The sequence below is a fragment of the Alexandromys fortis genome, unplaced genomic scaffold (assembly GCF_014885135.2).
Source record: "Alexandromys fortis isolate MF-2015 unplaced genomic scaffold, M_Fortis_MF-2015_v1.1 scaffold_43, whole genome shotgun sequence".
Taxonomy (NCBI): domain Eukaryota; kingdom Metazoa; phylum Chordata; class Mammalia; order Rodentia; family Cricetidae; genus Alexandromys; species Alexandromys fortis.
Genome location: NW_026067928.1, coordinates 7,667,607 through 7,694,429, shown reverse-complemented (window position 1 = coordinate 7,694,429; position 26,823 = coordinate 7,667,607). Strand labels below are relative to the sequence as shown.

Sequence of the window (26,823 nt, the reverse complement as noted above, 5' to 3'; positions counted from 1 at the left end):
ACTGCACTGTAGTGCAAATTCTAATTGGTCTTAATAATAAAAACCCAGAGTCAGATATTAGGGGGTGAAAGCTGAAAGTTCAGAGAAAGCAGTCAGCACTAGTTATTACCTCCACAAAATCCTCAGACTGAATAGGGCATCCTCTCTCTCCAAGTCCTCAGACCAAATGCTTGAGCTCCTGTCTCTCTCCACCGTATATTTTTCTTTCCATCAAGCCATATCCCATATCTGTCTTCACCTCCCTGGTGTTGAGTTAAAGACTCCCAAGTCCTGGGATTAAACGTGTGAACCACCACCGCCTGGCTATGTTTTCTCTTTTAGGCAGATTAAATCGAGTCTAGTTTAGAGTGGCCTTGAATTCAGAGGGTCCACCTGTCTCGAGTGCTGGGATTAAAGGTGTATGCCACTACTGCTTGGCCTCTATGGCTGACTAGTAGTGACTTAGCTCCACACTGTGATCTTCAGGAAAACTTGTTAGAGCACAAACAAAATATCACCACACTACTTTCCTTAAGTGTCTTACAGAAAGTACATGTAAAAGTACTTGTGTGATATTTGTTAACATTTTTAGAAATATCTATGAAGTTCCTTCTTAAATTTCCGTGAGATGCTTGCAGAACTCTTGTTGTTCTTAGTATACTATATAAAAACAATACTAAAGCTCATTAGTATAAAAACATTAACTAACACCTGTTAAAGATCATGTGGTACTGTATTTGGCCACAAGTAGGAAAAACATCAATTAGTGACAAATATAAATGAACAAAGAACGGTATTTAATTTATAATAAGTTATGAATTAGAATAGATATAGAAAATAAGACAAAGTAGAATTCAGAAATAGATGTCCATGTATTATACATATTTATGGATTTTAAAGGCTCACAAAAGAGCTGTTTAAAAGTACCAAATAAAACATTTAGTAAATATATTTGGACAATATCTTGGGGAGGGGATGGACAAAAAACAAGACATTTTATTGCTTTTTATAGTTCAAGTTCAAACTGGAAAACAACAAAAATATTTGTTAGCTAAAGTCTATGGGAAATCTGAGGACAGCCTGACTTAAAACCCAGAGGATCCTGCCTCAAAAAAACCCAAAACAGGGCTGGAGAGATGTGTCAGCAGTTCAGAGAACCTTCTGCTATTCAGATGACCCACGGTTGATTCAAAGTACCATGGAACTGAATATATAATCACATGTAACTCCAGCTTCAGGGATTCTGACACTCTCTTCTGGCCTCTGGAGCACCTGCACACGCATAGCATACAGTTTTACACACACACACACACACACACACACACACACACACACCGACAAATCTACAGCCGTAGTACCTGTGGAGGTGATGTAATATAGTACTTGTGTGAAACACGAGGATCTAAGTCATCTCCAGCACTCCAAAAAGCTAGCCATGGAAAGTGTTAGTCTGTAATCTCAGCATTGGGGAGGTAGATACAGCTAGAAATTTGGGGCTTCCTAGCAAGCCAACTATTCTAGCCAGATTTATGTTTAATGGGAGATTTTGTCTCAAAAAAGTTAAGGTGGAGAGTAACTAAGGAAGACATCCTGTGTTACCTGCTGTTCTGTATACACATGCATATATATATATATATATATATATGCGCTCAGGCATTCAGACAAACATACATAAAAATTGTTTTTAAATTACCTTAATTTAGTGAGTGCTTTTTAAGTTATGACATATCTACAAAGGAAAAGTCTGATAAATTCTTTTACATAAAAATTTAAAACTTTCTGTTAAAATCAAAGAATAACTACTTCTTAAAAATATAATAAATTATCTTGCAAAATTACATTCCCATAATTATGATAAAATTCTTTTCTATTAGAAAAATCCAAGCAGGAGTCATTGTTTAAAAAGTTAATGAGGAGCTGGAAAGGTGACTTGGTGGTTAAACATGACTATTGCTGTTTGTAGAGGACCCCAGTTCAGTTTCTAGCATCAGGTGAAGTGTTAATCTAATTAATCCTTATCAATAAAAACCAGGAGTCAGATACCAGGGTACAAACCTGAAAGATCAGAGAAGCAGCAGAGTATTCACCAGTGACTTCTTACCTCTGCCTGGGGTTCCTCCCGAAGGGTCTTCTCTCTGCCCCAGCCTTATTGCTTCCTGTTTCCTCTCTATGGCTAAAACCAGTGGCTAGCTCCACCCTCTGATTCCAAGCAAGCTTTATATGTAAGAACACAAATAATATTACACATTTCTCCCTTTTTGTCTAAATAAAAAAAAACAATGGTTTTAGCTAATATAGTAAAACTATATACAGTAACTACATACAAATGTATACAGATAATAATTACATTAACAATGTCTAGTCCATTTGCAGTTGACAAATTCAGAGAAAATACTCCATTATCTGCCCTGCCTTGGTATGTTCAAGTGTTGTACTAATTCACTTTCTATTTTAACTTGTATTATCAACCCAAAACCACCTTTTTATGTCTCTAAACCTTACACACTTTCACCTATTTTGTGAATTACTTTTCTGGATAGTATCTGACAGCTCACAACACCTGTAACTCCAGCCCCTAGGGATCCTGTGTCCTCTTCTGACTTCCACTAGCACTGCCCTCTGTCCCAAATTATATAGTGGTGGCTATCTCTTAGCCTTATAGTCATGATAATTATGAATAATAATTTTTTATACTATATTACTTAAATTTGAATTTTAAAAAATATAAAATGAACCTGGGTGTAATGGTGTACTCCTTTAATCTCAGTACTAGGGACGCAGAGGAAGGCAGATCTGAGTGTATCGCCAGCCTGGTTCGCAGAGCAAGTTCTAGGACAGACAGGGTTATGCAGAGAAGCCCTGCCTTGGAAACCAACAAAACAGAAAAAATAAGTAAACAAATAGAAACCCTGTCTTGAAAAGTTAGATAGATAGGTAAATAGACAGACAGATAGATAAAATGGGTGAGTTACAGAAATAATTATGTTTTAAATTACCTGAATTACATTCTAATTTCTGAAAGGCTTATTATAAATAGATTTTACTATAATGAAAATAATCATGGAACTTAATGTTTCTTATAAGAAAAGCTTAGGTTTCTTGAATTAAATTTTCATCTTCAGGGAACAAAAATTCAAAGTTGTTTCACAGGTTTATATAGCCTAGATTGTTAAAAGTTTCTAAAGAACAAAATTCATTAAAATTGAAAACACCTAGTTTTTAAAAACCCCCCAGTATCCAAGAGCAACGGTAATAGTAGTATTTTGGAGACTACTTGGCCCTCCATCCAGTTTTTAAAAAATTAAAATGATATAAAGTTAAAAGTTCACCCTATGCCAGGCAGCGGTAGTGCATGCCTTTAATCCCAGCACTTGGGAAGCAGTGTCAGGCGATTCTCTGAAAGTTTGAGGCCAGCCTGGTCAAGTTCCAGTACAGCCAGGGCTATTATTACATAGAGAAACCCTGTCTTGGGAAAAACAAAAGTTTACCTTACAAATTTGAAATATGTGTTAACTATAGAAAAGGACAAAATTCATTTGTTATAAAAATTTGTCAGTAACCTGTTGTTGCAAGGTGTAGTATTGTACAACTGTATTGTACCTTAGTAGGAGACTCTGAAGCAGGAGGAGTGTGAGTTCAAGTCCAGGTAGAGATACACAGCAAAGACCTTTTCCCCCAGAAACAAAATAAACTGCTTACCTAAAATTTACTGTATAGGTTGCTGATCATAGTTTGTACTTTTTATATTTATGTTTTTGGCTAAATAGAAAAAAAATTTATAGGTATTTTGCATGTGCTGTTTATTATTCCTAAAAGTAATCTGATATACTTATGAAATGATTTCAGCTTCAGTTTTCAGTTTTTTTCTGAACTAAAACATCCATATGTATGTATGTATTTAAAATTTGTATGTTGGGCCATTAATACTACATACAACAGATTTTCAGGTGTTATTGTATATATAATTGTTTCTATGCTTCTTATTATTCTGTACTTTGAGTCTGTAGTATAAATCTTTTGTGACCATGAGTTACTTTAAAATGTTGCTAGCATTGATTTTTGTTCATTCTTGTTATTTTAAAAAATGGTGCTTCCATACCCGCTACTGACTATAGCACTAACCTTAGACCTGAACATTTTTTTCAGCTGTCATCACCATCATTTTCGAAATGTTTTCATAGGAAACTGCTTTTTTGTAGATAAGTTCAGAGCTGTGACCTTTCCCTTTTCTTAAGGTGTTTATAGTTCATGTTAGTTATGCATCGTTTTACAATGGTTTTGATCATTCATTTGTTAAAGGTTTCTAGTTAATAGTTACTATATGTATCAGATGTAAATTGACAGTTAATGAAGCAAAATTCATTTAGTATGTTGATCTTAAAATAGACGTTAGAAACTAGAGCTGAAATCTTGATGGATAATGGGATTGTTGTCTAAGTAGTAGTTGTCATTGGGCTGTAAGTTGGCAAACATACTTATTTTTACTAAAATTTGACCAAGAGTGAAATAGTACTTGCTTATGAGAATATTCTTCATTCCCATATTCTTACTTGTTTTAGGCTGCAATTCATGGAGCTCGTTTCAAAGGGCAGGATTTAAAACTGGCGTGGAATAAACCAATAACCAATATTTCAGCTGTGGAAACGGAAGAAGTTGAACCCGATGAAGAGGAAGTATGTTATTTTTTTTTTACTTGTTTTCCCATCATTATTCATAATTCTTTTATAAAAGGTATTTTTATGGCTGTGATTTTAACATAATACTTTTATTCCTAAGCCATATTCCAACCAGGAGAGATCAGATAAATTCAGACAACTTTATATTTTATGGATTAATGAGAAGAGTTGCTGATGGCTAACCTAAAAAGAATATGTGATATATCAGTTTTTAATTCCTCTAGAAGATAATAATTCTTCATTAGATTTTTGTTCACAGGAAATCTTATAATATGTTATGTTTTAGGGTATTTAATTTACTCAATTGCTGTATCAACATTTTAGCCTTTTTAAATTCATATTGCTTTAGTACATTAGAATGACTACCTGCTATGTGGTAGATTTTGTGATAGGCTCAAAAATGAATAAGACACGGTCCCTATCATCAAGGAGCTTATAATCTGGAAAAGCGGGTGGTGACAGAGACAGAAGGAACTAATTGCAATAGCAGGCATATTGATGTGCCAAATGCAGACTTGGACAACATGCTGGGGAAGCTCTCAGGAAAGACTAATTGTGTCTGTCCAGAACACTCTTAAAGGCTTATTGCTAATGGAGCCGAGTCCTGAATATAGTAGTATTCCGTAACTATGTGCTGCCACTGGGAATGTAGTTGAGGAAGGCATTTTCAGCAGAATTTGAGCTTCAGGATAAGAATGGGAGATTGCATTTTTCTCAGGTAACACCAGCTATTCAGTGGAATAAAGGTTTGGCAGGTAAGACAGTGAATGATAAAAGCCTTTAAGACAAAAGAATTTAAAATAAAGCAATTGTGTTTTGCTTAATCATGCAAAAAGCTATAGGAAAATTTTGAAGAAGTTAAAAAATAAAGGTAAGAAAGTAAAAGATTCTGTTTTATATTTGTTAGAGTTCCATAATGGTGCTTCACTTTGTTTGAAGAGCATTTCAAGTCTGTTATGCATATCCATAGTCAAATGCAAGAATAAATGTGTATTTGAAACTCATGTACATGATTTGTCATTTTATATTTTAGATTATACCTTTGTCCTTCCCTGAGTTTGAATTGAATGGGGAGAAAAGCAGGAGAGCTCCTGGTATTAGGTATTTTGAAGTTTGGGAAAGCAGTGTGAGAAGTTTTTATGGAGGGAATGGGGAAAAGAAAGAGGTGTTTGGTTTTCCTTAAAAATATTTTACAGATAGCAAAAAAACAAATTGAAGTTGTGGTAGAATTTTTATAAGTCATTGGTTGTTTGAGTGTTGAGAGTTAGGGTAAGTCAGTGAAAATTGATGTATTCCCATTTTAAAGAAGGATTGAGCAGTATTTTAAAGTACAGCAGATGGCATGATTTGTCAGAGTAGAAGTGGCATGTACAAAATTTTAACTTGATCTTTATTGCTTGCTTCATGTAAGCAGTAAAACATACTGTAGAGAGACTGAGTGGATAAGGACATGTTTTAGCTATAGAAATAACCGTTTGTATTCAACTCTTGAGCGAGAAAGTATTTAAAAGTGTTACTTTTTTTTTTCTTTCTTTCTTTTCCTTTTTTTTCTTTTCTTTTTTTTCTTTCTTTTTTTTTTTTTTTCTTTTTCTTTTTTTATTTTGGGTAAATTCCTAAATACATCTTAACCTAAAGTTTCAGGAAGAGTCTTTGGTGGATGACTCATTACTTCAAGATGATGATGAAGAAGAAGAGGACAATGAATCTCGTTCTTGGAGAAGATGATTTGACTGATCACTGATCTGCATATGCTAGGACTCTACCTGTGTTTCATTAGTATTATCTAATGTACTTTTACATGTTTGTAAAAACAATTTTTGGTAAAATATGATGAAGATGGATTTCACAAATAGATAAAAGAGAAGAAAACTACCTTCTGATCTTGTATTTTAAAAGATTGATGTTTGCATTTTATTTCAGTAAACAATTGCTAAAGACATCACAATAGAACATATGCAATGTTTTTATTACAGAATTCTTTGGGTTATTTGTAAATTAATGAATAGATCTGAATACTTATGACCCAGTTCTTGTCATAACATAGAGGATTTTGTTTTACTCCAAATAAGGAATGAGTTTGCATTTAAAACCTTAATGAATGTTTTCAAAAATGAATAGATGACATAGTACTCTAACTAATGTCTCCAAGTTATGTATTCATAATATTACATAGTAGTATGCTTAGGCTTTACTATGTATTAGCCGTTTGTTGGATTTGTGTATGTATTTTATCACATGGGTGTTAATGATAATGGTGTATGACTGCTTTACATGAGTCCTTATGCATCTGGATGCTAAAAATAAAGTGGAATGGTCTTTTAAAGAAAAAAGAAAAGAAAAAAAAAGCAATGAAAAAAATCCATGACAATGTTCCTTGATTTAAAAAAAAAGTTAAAAAAAAAGAAAAAAGAAAAAAAAAGAAAAAAAAAAGAGAAAATGAAACAGACCATTCCAGATGATGATCTGCCTTCCCCTGACTATCAAAAGGAGCTATAATCATTCAATAATAATGGGTACTGGTACCTTTATAATGATGTACAATCCAATGTCTAAAATTGATACCACTTCAGTTTGGTTTGATCATATACATTTTCAACAGATGTCTTAAAATTTAAAAGCAGGCTGATTAGTTTGGAACCAGACTTCAAGTAGCGCTAACATTTGGTGACTAAGACAACTTCATATTACATTTTGGATGTATGAAAGAGAACTTGACCATTTGAAGATGTATGAATAAAGAATGTACTATAGATACCACTTTAGGAAAACACTGTTTGGTAAGTGTTCCAGTCTGATATTTTAAGTGTGCATTTACTATACTTATATAAAAATCTTTCACATTTGCAACAATACTGTGATTTTTTTTTAAGTGGAATTCTCTGGCACGTAAATATAATTATTGAAAGTTAGTTAAACCATTTTCAGGAAATATATTCTTTGTAGAATGAGGGTAGGAGATTACTGTATATACTTTTTAAAGTCTTTATATTTATTTCAAGTATTTTTGCTTCTCAAGATTATGATTTTTTTTTAAACACCTCTTTAACAAAACTAAACTACTTTCTTCCACTTTGGGGCCAACACAATCAAAACCTAATCCCACCAGTACCAATCTTTTGCAGTAGTACAACTCAGATGGTGTTTTGTCTTTTTCCCTACTGGGCTTATAGTTGTATGTTTTTATGACAGTACTATTTTATAGGAATGTTTGACTTGCAGTTAGTACACATTTATATATAAAATTTCAAACTCAGATTCCATTTGCTACAATAATGACTCTAACGTTTGCTTAGACTGTGGTATATTTTTATGTAGTCTCTTGTGTGTTTACTTTGTGCTATTCTCATTCATTAGGTAAGTTTGTTTTCTTTTCTTTTTAGTAGTCGTGAAAGATGCCAAATTGGCAGAGGCTCACGTTTCTTCTCTTTACACCAAACAGGTATTATAAAGAAAGTAAATCTTTCCAAGGCCAGTTAAATCTCCATTCTATTTTTGGCTTTATGATTTGATTATAGTTTCAAATTTTATTGTAAATTTCCCTAGAAATGTCACTGAAATTCCAGTTTTCTTTTAAGCTCAGAAATAGCTCATCAACTTCCCTAGCCTGAAATTGCCTAATAACTTAATTTTAAGGCATGGTGCTTTGGATGAATCAGAAGACCAACTGTGGCTCGTTATCATTCCCTAGCATGAGGGTTACATATTCACAGTATTCATTAGATTTATAGTTGTACTTTTATAAGAATTAGTCTGGCTTTTATTATAAATAATATTTACTGATGCATTGCTACTAGGTTTTTAATTCATGAATATGTTTATAAATACTAGTACTCTCTGTCCACATTTATATTTTTTATTTAAAACCTAAGATACCTCTTTTAAGTAGATGGTAGTTCTCATTTTACTAATAAGAAAACACGCTGCTAGAAATGGAGTGGCTTACCTAAAGTCCTGTGAGCCAGTGGGAGAACTAGATAAGCTTTGTGATTTCGTTACCAACTTTACAGAACAAGAAAAAACTATAGAACTCCGCTGCTGTCTTTTCCCTTCTTACTGATCGACCATGAGATTGTGTTTATAGTAACCATGATAGTCTTTACCTCAGAATACTACACAGAATTAGTAGACTCTTTGGTCATTAGACAGTTCATATGTTTACCCTTTTAAAAAGTGCTTTGTTCCTATCTCTGTTATAATATTTAATGTTGTAACATAATTTATCTGGTTTATATGTTTGTCTTCCCCCACTAGATTGATTGCAAGCTCCTCTAGGAAGGGGACCATGTCTTATTCATCTTTTTATCTCTAGTGCTTATAGTAAAGCCTGGCTCATGTGAGCACTTAGATGTTTGTTGGATGAAATAATGAATGGATGCATATTTAAATTTATAGTAATGAGGTTGACAATTACCTCCCTTGTTAATTCTTATCAATTTTCTAAAATCTCTCTGGATAGCCTCCTCAGTCACTGGGGCCATTTTACAAAGTGATAGAGCTATGTGTCTCATCACAGGGGTTAAAAGTAGTGATTGAGGTAAACACTTAGAACCAATTGTGACATGTCCCCAGTTAAGGCATCTAGATGGTGTAATATTAAAGACTGTAGTCATTTCTAGGGGTTAATTTATCTTTGGGTTTTTTATTAAAATGTGTGGTTAGAAATGCTGAAAGCCACCAATCTAGACCATCTCACTAAATTTCTCTTGGTCCATAGATGACCTAGTTTAGAGAACTGAACAAGTATCAAGAGATTCATTTTTTGTTCTCAACTGTTGTAGGTAACTCTGTGGCCAGGTCTCTTGCCTTTCCCAGAGTTTGTTCCTTATATATAAAATGAAAAGGGTTGGACTAAATTATCTCTAATGTCTCTTTTATCTCTCCACTGTCCCTGATGATACATTAGTGTTCAAAATACGTCTATCTGTAAGCCAGTTATTCCTACCTGACATTCTTTTTCTCATCAGTGAAAACCACTTAGCTTTGATTCTAATAATTTACATATACCTCTTGCTAAAGTTTTGTATGTATGTTTCCAAATGCTTGCATTTGCCAACACAAGTTTGCCATTTAGCCTATAAAGTACAAGTAAACGTCTGTCTTTACAAGTTCTACTCATTCCCACTTAAAACTTTACTCTTTGGTTCTAAACTTGGTTTAAAAATAAAACTATTTGCCTATTATACCAGTTTTCAACAAATGCAGATTTATATCTTTTTCATCTCCATTTTTCCTTCTACAATATGTCACCTAAAAGGAGAAACCTTTTTAATTCTACAGCTCTCCTGATAAGTTTGCTGCTTTGTTGTACGCATCTGGTTATCTGTCTGTGCAGGTAGAATTGGGAGTGGGGAAAAGATTAGAGACAAGGTAGGCAACTATAGGGAAAATTATGTATTTCTGGTTAAAAGATTGATTAGGATTACTTCAAGGGATGGTTGTCACTTTGAATATTTTTAATCTCTAAACAATGTTTTATATGTTATTAGAAAATTGTAATTTTATTTTTTAACAAGTAACGGATGCCCCGACACTTAATGAAAACATGTTGCAAGAAATGGAAGACTATTCCATAGGTTCTGTTCTATTGTTATAAGATCAAATGTAACAAACCAGTAGTTTACTATGAAGAAAAGATACTACTATTTTAGCTGATTACGTATAGCAAGTATGGCTAAGTCTCATTGAAGAAGGTATTTTGTAACCAGGACTGTTTTCTGGGGAGAGGGAAGAGGGGCTGTATTCAAATTTTACTTGCAACACTGACCATTGGGTGTAATGGCTCAAAAAGAAATCAAACGTTTGCTTATTGGATTTGTTGAAATATCAGTGACTGTCTCAGAGTACTGTGCAGGTCTTATCAAAATATGTTTTCTCCCCTCCTACAATGAATATAGGCTAATTACAGAAAACTAGTCTTAGTTCTAGCATTTGTATAAATATCTGTAGCCCTATCCCCCTTAAAATCTCAATAGGCCTTCAAAACAAGGTTGTCCTAAAAGAAGTTTTGTATTACTCACTCTGGGTTTTTTCTTAGGACTTTTTTTTTTCTTCTAAAATTCTATGAACTAAAATTGGACACTTAATAACAGATTTTAAGCCACAAGTATAAAATATTTATAAACCAAAAAGAATACACCCTTCTTTTACATTAGATATAAGGAGCTCACTGTTGTCAGTTCTCTGAACTAAAAACGGCTGCTCCACCGTGTGCATGTGTTGCTTTAAAACAGAGTGGTATTATTATTTTTTGTCTCTTTATCACTCAGAATTGTAATCTTGTAAATAGCTACCCAGTTCTATGAAAGGAAAAAAAAATACTGGCCATGATTGCCATTATCAGTAATTTCTAATGAAAGCAGATATGCTTAGTAAAAAGCATCTAACTTGATAAAGTTTATTAGTACTCTGTGTTCATTACTTAAGTGAGAACATTTTAAAGCTTTTTTGTATCAACTTTTTATATTTGATCTCATGTATTATATATCTTCTTATATTTGATCTAAACCTCCCCTCTATTTCTTTATTTCATCCACTCATCCCAGGTACTGTCTCACTATGTGTTCCTTTTAAATTTTTGTTATTGCACTTGGTGCTTGGTTTAGAATTTTGTGTCATATAGGATAATTAAAGAAATGATAAGTGTATGGAGCTTAAGGAAATAAGGTATCCTTATGATTATTTTTGAAAATCCTTGGGAAACTGTAAGAAATTTGTTTTTGTTTTTGGTTTATTTACAGTGACTTGAGGCTTGTACGTGATTTTTAAAAATCTCTTTGCCTGCTCACAGCTCTGTGTAAAAATACCACCTGACCTTAGTAGATGTTCTAGCCCCCTCCCCCAGTTTCCATGACAGCTGTTTTGTAGTGCTGTGATATTGACACCTAATATTTTTAGAAAGCATAATATCAAGAGATTTTGTTAAAAAATCACTTAAGTCAAAGGTAATCTTGGATACAATTTGTAACTTTTGATCCTTCTCAAGTAGACTTTTAAAAATGTCTTAGTAAGTTAGAGTTAGTTCATACTGCAATTCAATTTTGGAGTTTTTCTGTTATTTATTTCTTTATTTTTTAATAAGTGTTCTCTTTTTCCAGCAGAGAGAGAACATCACTGCCTGACTTTAGCTTTGTGACGACATGAGCAAGCCCTGTCCTGTCCCGTCCTGTTGGAGATGACTGTTCATACCATCGTCATGTCATTTGGGTTTGCCCTTTCCAATCTGAATAGATGTTTATGTTTACATGTACTGTGATGACCACTTTACCTTTACAGTTCTGTACGAGCACATCTCGGTCCAGAGGTGTATCAAATATGTGATATTTCTGACTTTATTCATAAATGTTTTCTTTCCTTATTTTATAGCAGCTTAATTTGTAAAAGACCTTAGGAAGGAACGAGGCCTTTTAGTTTCCTTATGAAATATAGTACATCTCAGCCAAACTGAGAATTGTGTCTGGTAAATATAAAGCCATGAAAGCATTAACTGAACAGTTTAGAATGAAGAAAATGAATTAAAATGTTAAACATAAGTTTGGCTTTAATTTTTCTTATTTTTGAGATGTATTTATTGAATTAGAATTGCCACTAAAATAATTTTGAGACAACTATAAAGTACTTTTTACACATTGTAATTAATTTGTTATTGTGAGTGTATAAATTGATGTGATTGCTAGGACCACTTACTTCAGTGAACTTTTGTTGTTGTTCTATTCTTCAAAAACAAGGAAAATAATTTTATTTCTTTTCAAGTAATAAATAATGACCTATGTGTTTTAAAATTATATATCTACTAAATTTGTCTAATTTATACAATTTTCATCACTTATAATCAAGACATCAAAGACAATCTTACAAGCAAGGGGAAATAGTGTTGTATTTATTTTTAATGGCTAGTTTTCAGCTGCTTTAAAAGTGTATGTACTAATAATAAGCACTATAGCTTAAACTTAGAAAGTTCTCATCATAAATATTAACAAAACCCTTTTTATAGCACACCAGTTTTTTTTTTACTAATTGATTTGAGTATTCATTATAAGATCCTTAGAGGTATTTGAGAAATCTAGTATCATAGCTACTCTTCAGAAAAACCAAATTATATTGATTCTGATTTTTTTTTAAGTTCTATTCAGTCATACTTTATTATACAAAGCTGATACCCTACAAACACTTTTTCCCTCTTGAGTATGTATTGTGATTGTCTTCATGAATAATAAAATGTAACAAACTCATTAGTCATGTTATAAATTGTCTGTCTTGATCCACATTGATTATACATGCATGGTTAAAGGTAAAGCATGTATTTTAGGTAATTATTACATAATAGCCTACAAGGCATTTTTTTCGTTACCCCTCCCCCCCCCACACTTTTTTTTTGTTACCCTTTTTCACAAATTATTAGATAGCCATGGGGAATTCATACCAGAATAATTGACATTTTTTATTTTCAAAGAAGTCTTTATAGTGGTAGTATTGTGGTTGCTTAAGTTAGAGCCAAAGAACATGGTCCGAACAGACTATACCTGCCAGTAACTCTTGATGGTTTCATTAGTGAGTGCTACATACTGTCACCTTAAATTTATTTTGTTATTACTTTTTCTTTTTGCTATTGAATCAACAAGCAAAACAAAGTGGAATGTGCCCTTGGGAATGAAAAGTCAAGTTGACATCTCCTTAAGATCAGTGATTTTTTTTTCTTTTTTCTTTTTTTTGAAAATTGTTGTGAGAGTCAGTTGGTCAGTTATACTTAAATCCTTAAACATTAGTTACTAGAGATTCGCTTTTAACATTTTTTTTTGAATAAATTCGTCATGGAGTGATGTGTACATAACTGTATAGAATCATTTTTTTGTGTAGTTGAATGGAGCAGTTTACCTCTGCATGACTGCATTATGGAAGCCTTTTATATATCTTTATATTTTTCAATATACTTAGATTTTACACTATTGTCGCTCTAGTCATGCTATATTTGTTTTTTTAATAGAATTTATAAATATTTATGCTCAAAATCCAGATCAATTCAATATTTTTGGTCTTGTTTACAAGATAATACTTTAAAGTGATACAGTCCCCTCAAGTGTCTTAGGAAACAGTCATTGGTGCTATAAAACCTTTCCGTGTCATTGAATCTGTTGTCTAGTCTTTGCTAGGCTTTACTGTATTATCGCTTACAATAATCCTGCTAGCTGCAAAACTATAAAATGGTATGTGTTAAGTCGGGTAAGAGTCCAGCCCCATTAGAGAACACCTAATAATTTAAGAAAATGATGCAGAATGACTGTGCCCTTATTTTTGCCCAGCTTCTCCCAAAAGAAAATAGTTTATTTTGATAAGACGAAGGCTATTAATTTGATTAGAATTTTAAGGTGATATATTCAAGCATGGCTTTCCCCTCATTTGAAATGGAAAACTTTTATAGTCATAAAATAATTATGTCATTATACTCTGCTTTAAACTCTCGTCTGTCCTTTGCTCAGCGGAAGGCAGCGTGTTTCCTACAGACACTTACAGAGTATGTGATGAGTTACTACATTGTAAAAGTTTTCCCTTGATGTGCATTTTCCGTTTTGCCCCCAAGACTTTATTCTAGCACCTTAGTGAGTGTTCCTGAGACACAGTGATGTATCAGCAGAGCACTCCGACATGTTTACTTCTGATTCTCAGAATCCCAACTCTGACCATACTTCTTCTGCACATGCTGTCTGGCACAAGACTGCCTTTAATAAGTGATTTGTTTTAACTCAGTTTCTATGGACTGTTGTTGAATCTGAAAACACCAAAGGAGTCTTTTTCTTGTCTGAAGACTGGGTTGTTCCAGTGGTTAGTACCTGTGCCCATAATTATCCCATTTCATGAATGCGTGTTGGCATGGGGGAAATTCCCTGCTCTTTGAGTGGAGCAAAAGTAATTGGTTAAGCTGTAGCAGCTTCCTTGTCTATTTTTAAAAGTGATGATAAAACTTGAACTGAAAAGGTAAAACTTGAACTTGAAAATTACTCTTGTATGCACAGAATGTTTATAGTGACTGTGTTTATGTGGGTTGTCAACACTTCTATTATTTATAGTTGAATTATGTTTTGTTTATTAAATATCCATGTTTATTATTTTTATATTTTGAAAATTTTAAAAATAAAATAGTCTTAATAAAAACAGTTGTTAATGTTTTAAAATTATCCTACATCTTGTAACAGTTATATTTATATAAATAAGATATTTATCCACCATGCATACACAGTTGAGACTTGTGAAACTGTTAGTGAAGAAGCAACCACGTTTCTTCTTTCGCTGTCTACCCTCTGTTCTCACTTGAAGTTAAGGTCAGCCATGATTCAAGTGTGTTATTAGCCCCAGTGCCTCTTCCCATACATGCACAACCCTTAATTACCATTTGTCCTTAGTTTCTGCTTCTCTACTGCTGAATTTCCTCTTCCATTTGGTGGCCAAAAAGGTCTTCCTATGTTGAATGATGAATACAAAAATACTGCACTCATGACTAAGAGTGGCTGCTATGGAGTCTGAAAGTGAAATTGTGTATAAAATGCTTACAGTGGTGATCCGTAGACTCATAAAAATGTTTTCACAAGTTCCCCTTGTAACCTGATGGTGATATAGACCCCTTTCCTCACCTGGTCAGACTTGGCTTTCTTTTCTCATGTTCAGCATGTTTCTTTCATAGTTAATGTTATTACAAATATTACATATTCTTTTGTGTGTCATTGTAGGAATACATCTCACAGGCATAAAAAGCTTGATGGTAGTCAGTCTACTTGTGACAGTCTGGGGATTAAAAATACATCTTTAAAGGATGTAAATCTTGATTTATGTGTGTGTGTGTGTTTAGTTTTTAAACAGTAAAATTTCTTAATAAAAATGGTGCTTGGTGAAATTATTAAAATTTATATTTACTTAGAAGTAAACACTCACATACGTACACATTCACACAAATACACAGCCACCTGTTGGTGTTTAGATTATGTTGTCAGTTTCTTCTTTACCCAAAAGTGTTTCTTCAGAAGAATGATTTTTTTTCTTTTTTAGTCTTTTTTTAATTACATAGAGTTGTGTATTTTAAGGAAACTTGAATTTTTTCTTTTAGTTTTTCACTCTATTCTCATACAATATATCCGATTGCAGTTTCCCCTTCCTCTCCTCCCTTTCCTTCCGCCTCCCTTCTTCCCCAGATTCACTGCTCCTCCATTTCCCTTTAGAAAAGAGGACTTCCAGTGATAGCTGACCACAGCATGACAATAAGACTAGGCACATACCCTCATATAGTCTGAATGAGGTAATCCAGTAGCAGGAAAAAGGTCCTAAGAATAGGCAAAAAGTTGGAGACACCCCCATTCCCACTTTTAGGAGTCCCACAAAAACTCCAAGCTAAACAACCACAGCATGTATACAGAGGGCCTCCTGCAGACCAGTGCACAGGCTCTGTGATTGGTGCCAAAACTAGAAATTTTTATATTGGACTATATAATTTATACTTTTTATAAATTTATGCTTTTTTATATCTACCTGATGGCAAAGTTTTTATTTAACTAGAAATAGGAAAACTTGGGTATAATTTAGTATGACTGTGGTTTAAATAACTCATTGCAGAGTTTTACACTTGAGGTTACTGATTCACTGAATGCCTAAAATGTACATTATTGAGTTAATGTAATATGTCTTTTATTCAGAGCTCTGAAAATCATGATTCTTAGCAGTTTGGGTAGGATAGAGGCATGGTCACATGGTATCCCAGGCTAATCTCAAACTTGCTGTGTTCTCTTTGGGAGACAAGATGCTGGACATATATGAGACCTCAAAGCCATCCTCCACAGTGGCACACTTCCTCCAGTGAGGCTGAACCTGCTCCAACGAAGCCACAACTCCTAATAGTGCCACTCCCTTTGGGGTCTATTTCCTTTTAAACCATCACAGGCAGCATACACAGTGCCTGCACAGGTACAAACCAGATGGTGCCAGCAATGAGAGGGGGGAGTAGACAGATTGTATTCTTGACCAAGAAGCTGTCTGCAATTGACACCCACCCTCCTAGATATGTCAACTTACATATGCTGGAGTCATTTAGGAGGAAGGAGCCTTAATTAAGAAAATGCCCCCATAAGATGGAGTGTTGTTTGAAAGTTTGTAAGGCACTTTCTTAGTTACTGTTGAGTGAAGACCCACCTATTGTGGGTGGCGCCATCTCTGAGCTTGTGATCCTGGATTCTATGAGAAAGCAGATCAGTTAGCAGGATCACTTCCTCCCCTGCATGGTATCTAATCAGCTTCTGCCTCCAGGTTCCTGCCTTGTTTTATTTCCTGTCCAGACTTCTTTCCATGATGAACAGCCATATCGAAGTGTGAGCCAATAAATCCTTTCCTCCCCAACTTGCTTTTGGTCATTGTGTTTCAGTCATAGCAGTAGTAAACCTAAGACACCTGCTTGCAGAGGAAAAATTAACATTCTTCACCGGAGTCTCATTAGCTACTCATAAGGGTAGGACTCATGCCCAGTAGCAAATGGCCAAAAATGAACTCAACGATGCTTTTGTAGACTTTGTCTCATATCACTCTGGACATTTTGCCTTACTGGTCTTCGGTTTGTATTATGGTTTCTGACTCTGTGTTTCTGTAGGACTGTGTGTGTGTGTTTCTGCTTATTGGGCTTGGTTATTGTTTGATTTTTGAAGTGAGAGGAAGAAAGGGGTGAGTGGGTGGGAATGATCTGGAAGGACTGCAGAGGGGAAATCTTTTAATGAAAAATTAGGTTCTTTGACAATTTCATGTATGTGTAACATGCATTGTGGTTATTATAAGCTCCCTTCTCTAATCTCATCTCTGTTGATCTCCCTCAAAGTTCTTCCCACATTCATGTGATACATTTACACAATGGAGTACTACACAGCAGAAAAAAATGACATCTTGAAATTTGCAGGCAAATTAATAGGTCTAGAAAACATCATATTGAGTGTGGTAACCCAGACCCAGAAAGACAAATATCATGTGTACTCACTCCTAAGTAGCTTTTAGACATAAAGCAAAGAAAATCAGCTTATAATTCACAATCCCAACGTAGATAACAATGAGGATCCTAAGAGAGACCTACATGGAAATCAGTTGTCAAGGCAGTGTAGGAATTTTCAGACACTAGATCTTGTTACAGAAGAAAAGCTGGGGAGCTTGTCCAGAGTCTGAGAGACAGTTGGTACCAGCATTTGGAACCTCACTTTGAAACACATGCCTGAGAGGCACATCTCCAAGGCTACTGTCATAAGACAACTGCCAGCACACATGCAAGACACAGTGATACAGATGGACACATGGAGCCCAAGTGTTAATCAGACATCAGTGACAACTATTTTTTTCACAAGGTCAGCTTTTTTTTCCTCCAAAGCTATCATTGCTATTTTCTAATAGTTTATTTCATTTCTTTTTTTCATATGATATCTGTGTAGTTTTGTGTCCGAGATTTTTCTCTTGTCCTTTTTTGTCTGTTTGCAGGCAGTGGGGTTGTTTTTCCTTACTTTCTGTCTTATTTGCCTTTTTATTTCTGATAATGAGGTATCCTGGGTGTTAATTCTTAGAAAGTATTTTTCTGTTTCTCTTCTCAAAGCAAAGGAGGTTAAAGAATATGATATTTTATTTTGACCCCTTGTGGGTTTTTTTTCACATCCCCTGTTGACTGACTTGGAAGAAACACGTCTATTCCTCTTGAGAATTTAAGCTTGTACTGAAGCAGAAAACAGTAGCTTATGATTACTTTTAGGTAACCTCATTTTCTTTGGTATACATTCTTTGACATGTGTACATTTTTGCATGGTAAGATAGGAGTCTATAGGAATTGAACAGATTGAAATACTACTACAGCTTTTCTGAGCTCCCAGTTCCTCTTTGTACTAGGAATCAGTGTTTGCTCAGTGAAAAGTAAAAATTTAATAAAATATTCTTTCCATAGCAATGGATAAAACACACTTTACAAGACTGACTTATTTTACTTTTATACCCTTTTTCTCAGCTGTATCTTAGACATGTTAAGAAACTAAGATGCAAATGATTATACTAATCAGTTTATTTGATTTCTTTTGTCTTTCACTATTTTTTAATTTATTTACTTATTAAAGATTTCTGTCTCTTCCCTGCCACCGCCTCCCATTTCTTTCCCCCTCCCCTAATTAAGTCCCCCTCCCTCATCAGCTCAATGAGCAATCAGGGTTCCCTGCCCTGTGGGAAGTCCAAGGACCACCCACCTCCATCCAGGTCTAGTAAGGTGAGCATCCAAACTGCCTAGGCTCCCACAAAACCAATACGTGCAGTAGGATCAAAAACCCATTGCCATTGTTCTTGAGGTCTCAGTAGTCCTCATTGTCCGCTATGTTCAGCGAGACCGGTTTTAACCCAGGCTTTTTCAGACCCAGGCCAGCTGGCCTTGGTGAGTTCCCAATAGAACATCCCCATTGTCTCAGTGTGTGGGTGCACCCCTCGCGGTCCTGAGTTCCTTGCTCGTGCTCTCTCTCCTGCTCCTGATTTGGACCTTGAGATTTCTGTCCGGTGCTCCAATGTGGGTCTCTGTCTCTGTCTCCTTTCATCACCTGATGAAGGTTAATATTCCGGAGGATGCCTATATGTTTTTCTTTGGGTTCTCCTTATTTAGCTTCTCTAAGAACCCGAATTATAGGCTCAATGTCCTTTATTTATGGCTAGAAACCAAATATGAGTGAGTACATCCCATGTTCCTCTTTTTGAGTCTGGCTTACTTCACTTAGGATAGTGGTTTCTATTTCCATCCATTTGTATGCAAAATTCAAGAAGTCCTTGTTTTTTACTGCTGAGTAGTACTCTATTATGTCTTTCACTATTTTTAAAAGATTTCTTTTTATCTTATGCATATGAATGTTTTATCTGAATGTATGCAAGTGTATCAGATGCATCCATGCCGGTTCCTGTGGTGATCAAAAGGGCTTTGGATCCTTTAGAGTTACAGGCTGTTGTATGAACCTCCATGTGGGTGATAAGAACTGAACATGGGTCCTCTGTAAGAAGAGCAAATACCCGTAACTACTGAGCATTCTCTTCAGTCCATACTTTACTGTTTTTAATAGTATGCTTTCAGAAAGTACTGAATATATAAAACTACACAGATATACTATATAGTTAAATAGCATACACTCACATATATTGATATCTGTTATCTGGTTTAAATGGGCAAATAGTCATTGAGAATATTACTTTCTTGTATATGTACATTTATATGTATATATACATAGATGCACATTATTGACTAGCTATTTTGAATTAAAGTATATTCTATTTCCATCCATTTGCATGTCTTCCTGGACCTGGATGGAGCAGGGATGACCTTGGACTTCCCACAGAGCAGGGAATCTGGACTGCTCTTCAGACTTGAGAGGGAGGGGGGATGGGGGAGGGGAGGGGGAGAGGAGTGGGGGGAGGGGGAGAGAAATGGGAGGCGGGGAGGGGGCGGAAATTTTTTCAACAAAAAAATTAAATAAAATAAAGTATATTCTAATGGGTATAGTGTAAAAAGAGACTTAGGCTAGTTGGTTTCTGGTTCAGGCTCTGAAAACTGTCTCTGCGACTTAAAACAGTAATTTAGTTTCCGAGAGACTTCTTTGGCTTTTTGCAACAAGAGAAAAGGAACTAGATCCATGTTGCTCACATAGGATTCATCTTGAGAACCAACTCTTAACAGTGGTCTGCTGAGTGCTAACCAGTAAAGTCTAAGGTGGAGTCATAACTTAGTGAGAAAGAGCACCATGGTGAGTCAATGCTATCTGCTTTGGGTTCAGGAGGAGAAGAACTGGCCATATGTGCCATATATTAGCTGTCTGTAGACTACATTGCCTTCAAGGATGCTTGTACTCTGCTATATAATTCAATTCATTTGTGTAGTGATACTTTGTAATCTAACAAATAAAGCTTGCCTGAAGATCAGAGTGTGGAGCTAAGCCATTAGTTAACCATAGAGGCTAGACAGTGGTGGCACACACCTTTAACCCTAGCACTCAGGAGACAGAGGCAGATGGATCTCTGTGAGCAATACTACCCTGGGCTACACTAGACTGAATAGTCTAAAAGAGAAACAGAGCCAAGCGGTAGTGGCTCACAATTTTAACCCCAGCACTAGGGAGATGGAGACAGAAAGTGATATGGCTGAGCAGAGAGAGGAATATAAGGTGGGAGGAGACAGGAGCTCAGGATTCAGTCTTAGGTTTCGTAGAGAGGGCATCCAGTCTGAGGACTTGTAGAGACGGAACACCCAATTTGGTCTGAGGATTTTGTAAAGGTAAGAATAGTGCTGGCTGTTCTGCTTCTCTGATCGTTCTGTTCATCTTTCACCCCTTGATATCTGACTTTGTTCTTTTTTTTAAAATTAAGACCAATTAGAATTTGTGCTACATATTTATCTTCTAAATTTAAATTTATAAACAACAAACTGAAAGAAAAAATTTTTGGAGTTCCTTGATCTGAGTATGGATTTTGGAAAAATGCGTTTCTTCTTAGAAGTAAGAATTTAAAAAGTAGTTTCTGCCAAAACTTTTTGGGAAGTATTTTAAAATAATGTAAATTTATCTTCCTTCACCCTTTCATTCTCTCATGAAATATTTATTAAGTGCTAACTTTGAAATTGACACAGCGCTGGGTATTGAATATTTGCTGAATTGAATTGAAATGGGGATTGAAAGGTGAATAAGATGCAGTCTTGCTCTTGTGGAGTTCATGGCCCAGTGGGGAACGCAAGACATCCTGGAAGATAATTATAATACAAGGTATTAAATGCTATAATAGTCTTGTGAAGCTTAGACAAGGAAGCGAGTAACTTGTCTCAAGGAATTTGCTTCAGATTCCTCAGAGGCAGTGACATCTGAGCTCAACGAATAACGAGGCACCGTTCAGAGGATACCTTATGTGTTTTGACACTAATGAAAATAGAATTTCTCCCTACAAATATTTGTATTTTGGAGGGTTACTTTTGGTAAAGATGGAGTCTAAAAGATTGAAGCATTGTTGTTAGTAATTATTTTGGTAATTGTTGAAGAAGCTATGGCCAGATGATAGAGGCCCGAAAAAGAGATTTGACTTTCTGGAAGATAAAGGATGAGGGATTTCAGATTTTGGGAGAGCATTCACAAGAGAGGTGACAGGTATGAACCAAAACTGGAGGTTCAGAGGGAAGGGAGGAATCTGGGCTGGCTGAGAAGGGAAATGGTAGCCAAAACAAAGGGCCTCTCGGAACACTCAGCTCCTTCAGGGATATCAAGATTAAAAACAGCATCATATTCTGAGCATGACATTGACACTACCAGGAGTCCATCTTCAGAGGAGTGGTCATGTGATCACCATGGAGTACCAGCAGCTGAATACTTCCAAATTAATGTGTGTGAAAAAGATGACATAAAGAATAGAACACTGTCTTTATGTAGAGTGTACTGTGATCTTCAGAGATGTGGAGAAATTCTCAGACCAGGGGACCTTCTAAGCGGCCCCTCCTCCCTGCGAGATAGTGGAAGCCACAGAGACCAGAAGAAACCACTGCTTTAATCTTCATGTGCCAGGTTTGTCTGCTCTAGAGTATCATATGATTAGACTTATATGACTAAAAGATGATATCTATTGTGAATGGCTAACTATATTATGTAGACAGTCGCCAATTTGGAGATATTTTCATGACATGATTTTTAATTTTTATTAAGAAAATATATTTCAGTAAGAAAGTAATATTATAATTCACACATACATTGTTCCTCACCAAGGCTCTGAGTTGCATGTGTTAACAAGCCCGTAGATGATACTTAACAGCTGGATTTACTTCATACATGGCCTATGTCCATTTTGGCAACAGGTGAGCCTGCACAGGACTATGATGGCTTTTTTGTGGTTGTCCCGTCCCTGTCTTGTCTGAGCCGCCAGTTAATTTAGCCCACTTGTGAAAGCACTGGAAATAAAACAGGTTGTTTTGTTTTCTGAAAAGGTAAAACCAGCTGTGTTAATGGGATGACACATATTCCAGATGGCATAGCATGGGTGCTGTGTCTGCCTCATGAGGCATATGGGTCTATACTTGGCTTTTAAACTGAGCACACTTTGGAAGCTGCTCAGTGAGTGATCATTTTCTGATCCTGTTCATGAACTCCTCTGTGGATGGCATCGAGTGGAAAGCCAAGCTCATTTCTTTCATTTCAGTGAATCATTACCGTTAGGCAGGACTAGATGCAGTTATATTAAGCTTTTAATATGAAATTAAATTAAGCCTAAAAATTAAAAAATCCTTTTTACTATATAAAATATGCTTTATTTTACTCTAGAAAAAAAGGTTAGAAACCGAAGCTTTAAATTCACGTTATAAAATATGTGTAAATTTAAATGGCCAGCAGTTCAACTCCTAGGTATGTAATACTTCACAGAAATAAAATATGCACTTACCCAAGTAATATACAAAGAGAATATATACCAGGACAAACAAATAAGTAGAATAGTAGCTCAAAGCAGAAAAATAATTTCTATACTCATTAATGGTATGTATGCTTGATATATAAATTGCCATATAATGAAAAAGAGCAAGCCATCTTTATACAATAATATGAATAAATTAATAAAATAAAACAAATAAAATATTGAGCTAAAAGTCACCTTTCACCAAGAAAAAAGACCGCAGACAACAATGTGCAGATTTTCCGTGACTTAGTTTGTATGAACTTAAAAGGCTCAGTCAAGGGGTGCACATGGGAAGTTGAAGAATGCTTCTTTGTGGGGTTGGGTGGAGAGAGCTGCTTAGGGCTTCCATGGTTATATCCTGTCTTGATATGGGTGGTGGGGACACAGCTGTTTGTTTTATATGCTTCACATATAAAATGATTGTGCAGCTTGTAAATGTTTGTGCTTTTTTTCTCTTTTTATGGTTATGGAGATTGTCTCTGAGGCCTCATACATGCTGGGTAAGCGCTCTACTACCCAGCCACATCCCCCACCCTATTTTTAAAATTTATATACCTGTTTTCTTACAAGGTTTTAGTAGCAAATATACTATTGTAGGCCTGTAAAAATGAATTTAATAATTCTCATTTATTTACTTGGAGGGAACTCAATTTATCGACCAGGCTGGCCTTGAACTCGCAGAGATCTACCTGTCTCTACCTCCCAAGTGGTGCACCACCACTGCCCAGAGAGTTTAATAATTATTATCATAATCCGATATATTAAAGACTTTTGCAGAAGGTTGACATTTGTACCCTTTCCCTTTTTGTGCTTATTTTGAAATGGAATATCACCATGTAGCCCAGACTGTCCTCTGTTCCACTGTATAGCCCAGCCCGGCCTCAAACTCGATATTCTCCTGCCTCAACTTCTGGAGTGATGGACTGCAAGTGTGTGCTACCATGTTCAGCAACAATGATACATTTAGTTGTTGGACCGTGCTAATAAATTATATCCAGGTTTCTTATATAATAAGAAACCTTGTGTTAGCTGGTAGAATTTTACACAGGAAAATATAACATTCAGGATTCCACAACTTATTCAAACACAATTTGCCTTTGTCTCTGCTGTCTGCTTAGCTTCATGTTGCATTAGATGTTTTTTTTTTAAATAAAAGAATTTAAGCTTATGCTCTCTCTTTATGAATATAGCCATAAAATACATAAATGTGAGTATTGTCTCTGTTTTTGACTGATATCATTGAGGTTTTCTCAGGAAGGTGATTCAGGGGTGAAGTCAGTCTGATGAGATGGCTCAGTGGTGAGAGCACTTGCTGCACAGTCGTGAAGGTGACACACACACAGCAGAGGCGGGGAAGAGACAGGGAGGGAGAAAAAAGAATATAAAGATGTGTTACAAAGAACTAAGAATAATGGTTCAGGTAACTGTTTCAGGTTAGAGCTGACTCAGTAAGAGACTGAGCATCACAAACCAGCCTACTAAGAATTAACAGGAACAGCACAATTACATGATATTGGGGAAGCAAAAAGAACAGGCTCTGTGTCTTTCAGTCATTTTACTTGACAGGCATTGAACATTAGAGCGTGGTGATACTGGACATAAGCACCTGCAAATTCAGGTTAGCTAGGTGCTGGTCATCATGTGTCAGGGCCCTGTGAAGAAAGGAAGCCCCCCCTCTTCTCTCTGCGGTCTCTTGCACAATGCAGGAAGGATGCACTAAAAGATAACTAGCTATGCCAGCTTCACAGGGACCCTGTCCTGCTAGAGATTTAAGATGCCTTGAGTTCCTTTCTATTGTTCTTGACTTCCAGATTTCCAGCTTTCCTCCATTCCAAAGTCCTCAGAGCTCAGCTTTACAATCTGAGGTACTTCCAGTGCAGGATAAACATATTGGGTTTAGCTAAATTATGAATTCTGATAATATAAATTTGGTACAATTTATATTTTTCTTTTATCTTTTTGACAGTTTAGGCTGGGGCATAAAGCATAATTATATTCTTAGCATCCTCCCTTAGAAGTTTTAAATCAGTTCATGAGGTTCTCAGCGCGGCTCCTGCCATTTATCCATCAGCATCCAGTCCATTTAATCCCGGACTCTGAGCCCAGCAGCCCTAGCCCCTGTTGTGAGTGATTGGCCTGCTCCAGTGCTCCCAGCTTCTCCTGTCACATCGCATTTGCATAAAAGAGGACAGATAACCAAATTTGAGCACACAAATGAAAATGCTAAGCGCTAAACCTGTCACAGTTGTTGTTCAACTAATTGTGAAAAATTTGATTTGCTCGCCTTTCCCTGTTTGTCATGTGGACCCCCTTCTCCAATGCACCTTGGCTCCAGCCTCTGCCTGCATGGCTCTGAAACTCTTGAGTGCAAGCAGCCCACCCTTGGGGTTACTTACCTCTCCTACTAGCTTTTAATGTTGGCTCATCTTCTGGACTAAATTAGGCCACCATGGCAAACACATAATTAAAAAAGGAAGAAAGACAACTGCACTTACACTTCTTAAATTGATTTCCACAATGCTAGTGAATGTCTCTATGTGCCTCCATTTCAAAATGTTTCTTTATGCAACCTTTTGGTAGGAGAAATTTAAGGATGGGTGTTGTCGAAAGCTTTATGTAATTTTAAAACTTATGTGCTATTTTGTTTCTTATTTTGTGTTCCTTAAATAACAAAAAGTGTATAATGGGTCCTAAAAAGCATATTCCTATTCCTTAATACCTGACCTGACATAATGGTATACATTTTTAATCAAGGTTTAAAATGATTCCATTTGAAATAGTATTAGAAACAATGGATAAAATTCCATTGCTGCCAACACTCAATCACAGGAGCTGTGTTTAAATGGTACGTAATATGAGTGTTTTGAAAATTTGTACTTGTAATATGCACAGTCTGTTTCAGCATTTGTTATAAAGATGCCCGAGCTATTTTCTTTTTACAGGCATTAGGCTGGTAATTTCTTGATGCCCATTAAAGCAATATGTGTGGTGTGGCTGTAGTCAGTACTTATTTTCCAGAGTCACACAGGAAAATGTCCCTATTGTTTAAAACACCTCCTCTCCTTGGTTTCTGCGCCAACTTTTTCCCATTGTCTGAGATGTGTAAGTGCAGCATCAAGATGGCATTAACTCCAGCTGAAATGTTTTAAGGTTGAATATGCCTTTCAATGCCTTTGAGGATTGGAGGACGGTAAGCTTGAGATTGGGTTAAAATGAAATGTGACATTGTAGTGACAGTTGGCCTGCAAAATTTGAATATGGCATCATTTATTGTACCATCCCTTTGGGAATTTATTTTTTTTAAGTAGGCCACGAGGAGTGGATTAATGGAAAAATACATATGAAGAATATATAGTACAAAACTTTCAATAACACAAAGAAAATAACATGCTGGACTTTTTGCCAGAATTCTGTGAATGCTGAAAATTTGGGTATTCACAATTATCCGGAAATGTTTGATCTCAATTTAGATCAAAGGAGCTAGAGTAATGTATGGGATGTTACTACCTTAAAACATGGATGGCAGACTTAGGAGTTGAGTTTTTATTCTCTTTTGACAGAGCTAAGGGGAACATTTTTTTTCTTCATTGCCTTTTATCATTATAGCTTCTGAATGAAAATCTTATGAATGAAAATCTCACTGAGTCTCTACATACAAACTCAAAGGGCTATAAAGGAGCAGCTATGGCAAATGTTACTTCTAGGATTACCTTTTGGTTTGTCTAACCAA

At 35.5% G+C, this 26,823-nt stretch overlaps 1 protein-coding gene across 21 annotated transcripts in view; it reads left to right on the top strand.

Moving 5' to 3' along the window:
- Rbm26 (RNA binding motif protein 26) overlaps positions 1 to 14,824 on the top strand; it is a 74,826-nt gene extending 60,002 nt beyond the window's left edge. For 14 of the 21 annotated variants that reach the window (XM_050144642.1, XM_050144641.1, XM_050144635.1 and 11 more), the window contains 4 exons: positions 4,539 to 4,652; positions 6,291 to 7,432; positions 8,036 to 8,094; positions 11,750 to 14,824. In XM_050144642.1, the coding sequence (XP_050000599.1) occupies positions 4,539 to 4,652; positions 6,291 to 6,380 (204 nt within the window). In that variant the 3' untranslated portion in view covers positions 6,381 to 7,432; positions 8,036 to 8,094; positions 11,750 to 14,824. Of the gene's footprint in view, positions 1 to 4,538; positions 4,653 to 6,290; positions 8,095 to 11,749 lie in introns of all 21 variants that reach the window. The other 7 variants (XM_050144625.1, XM_050144623.1, XM_050144621.1 and 4 more) reach the window with 7 other exon arrangements.
- Positions 14,825 to 26,823: the final 11,999 nt, after the last annotated feature.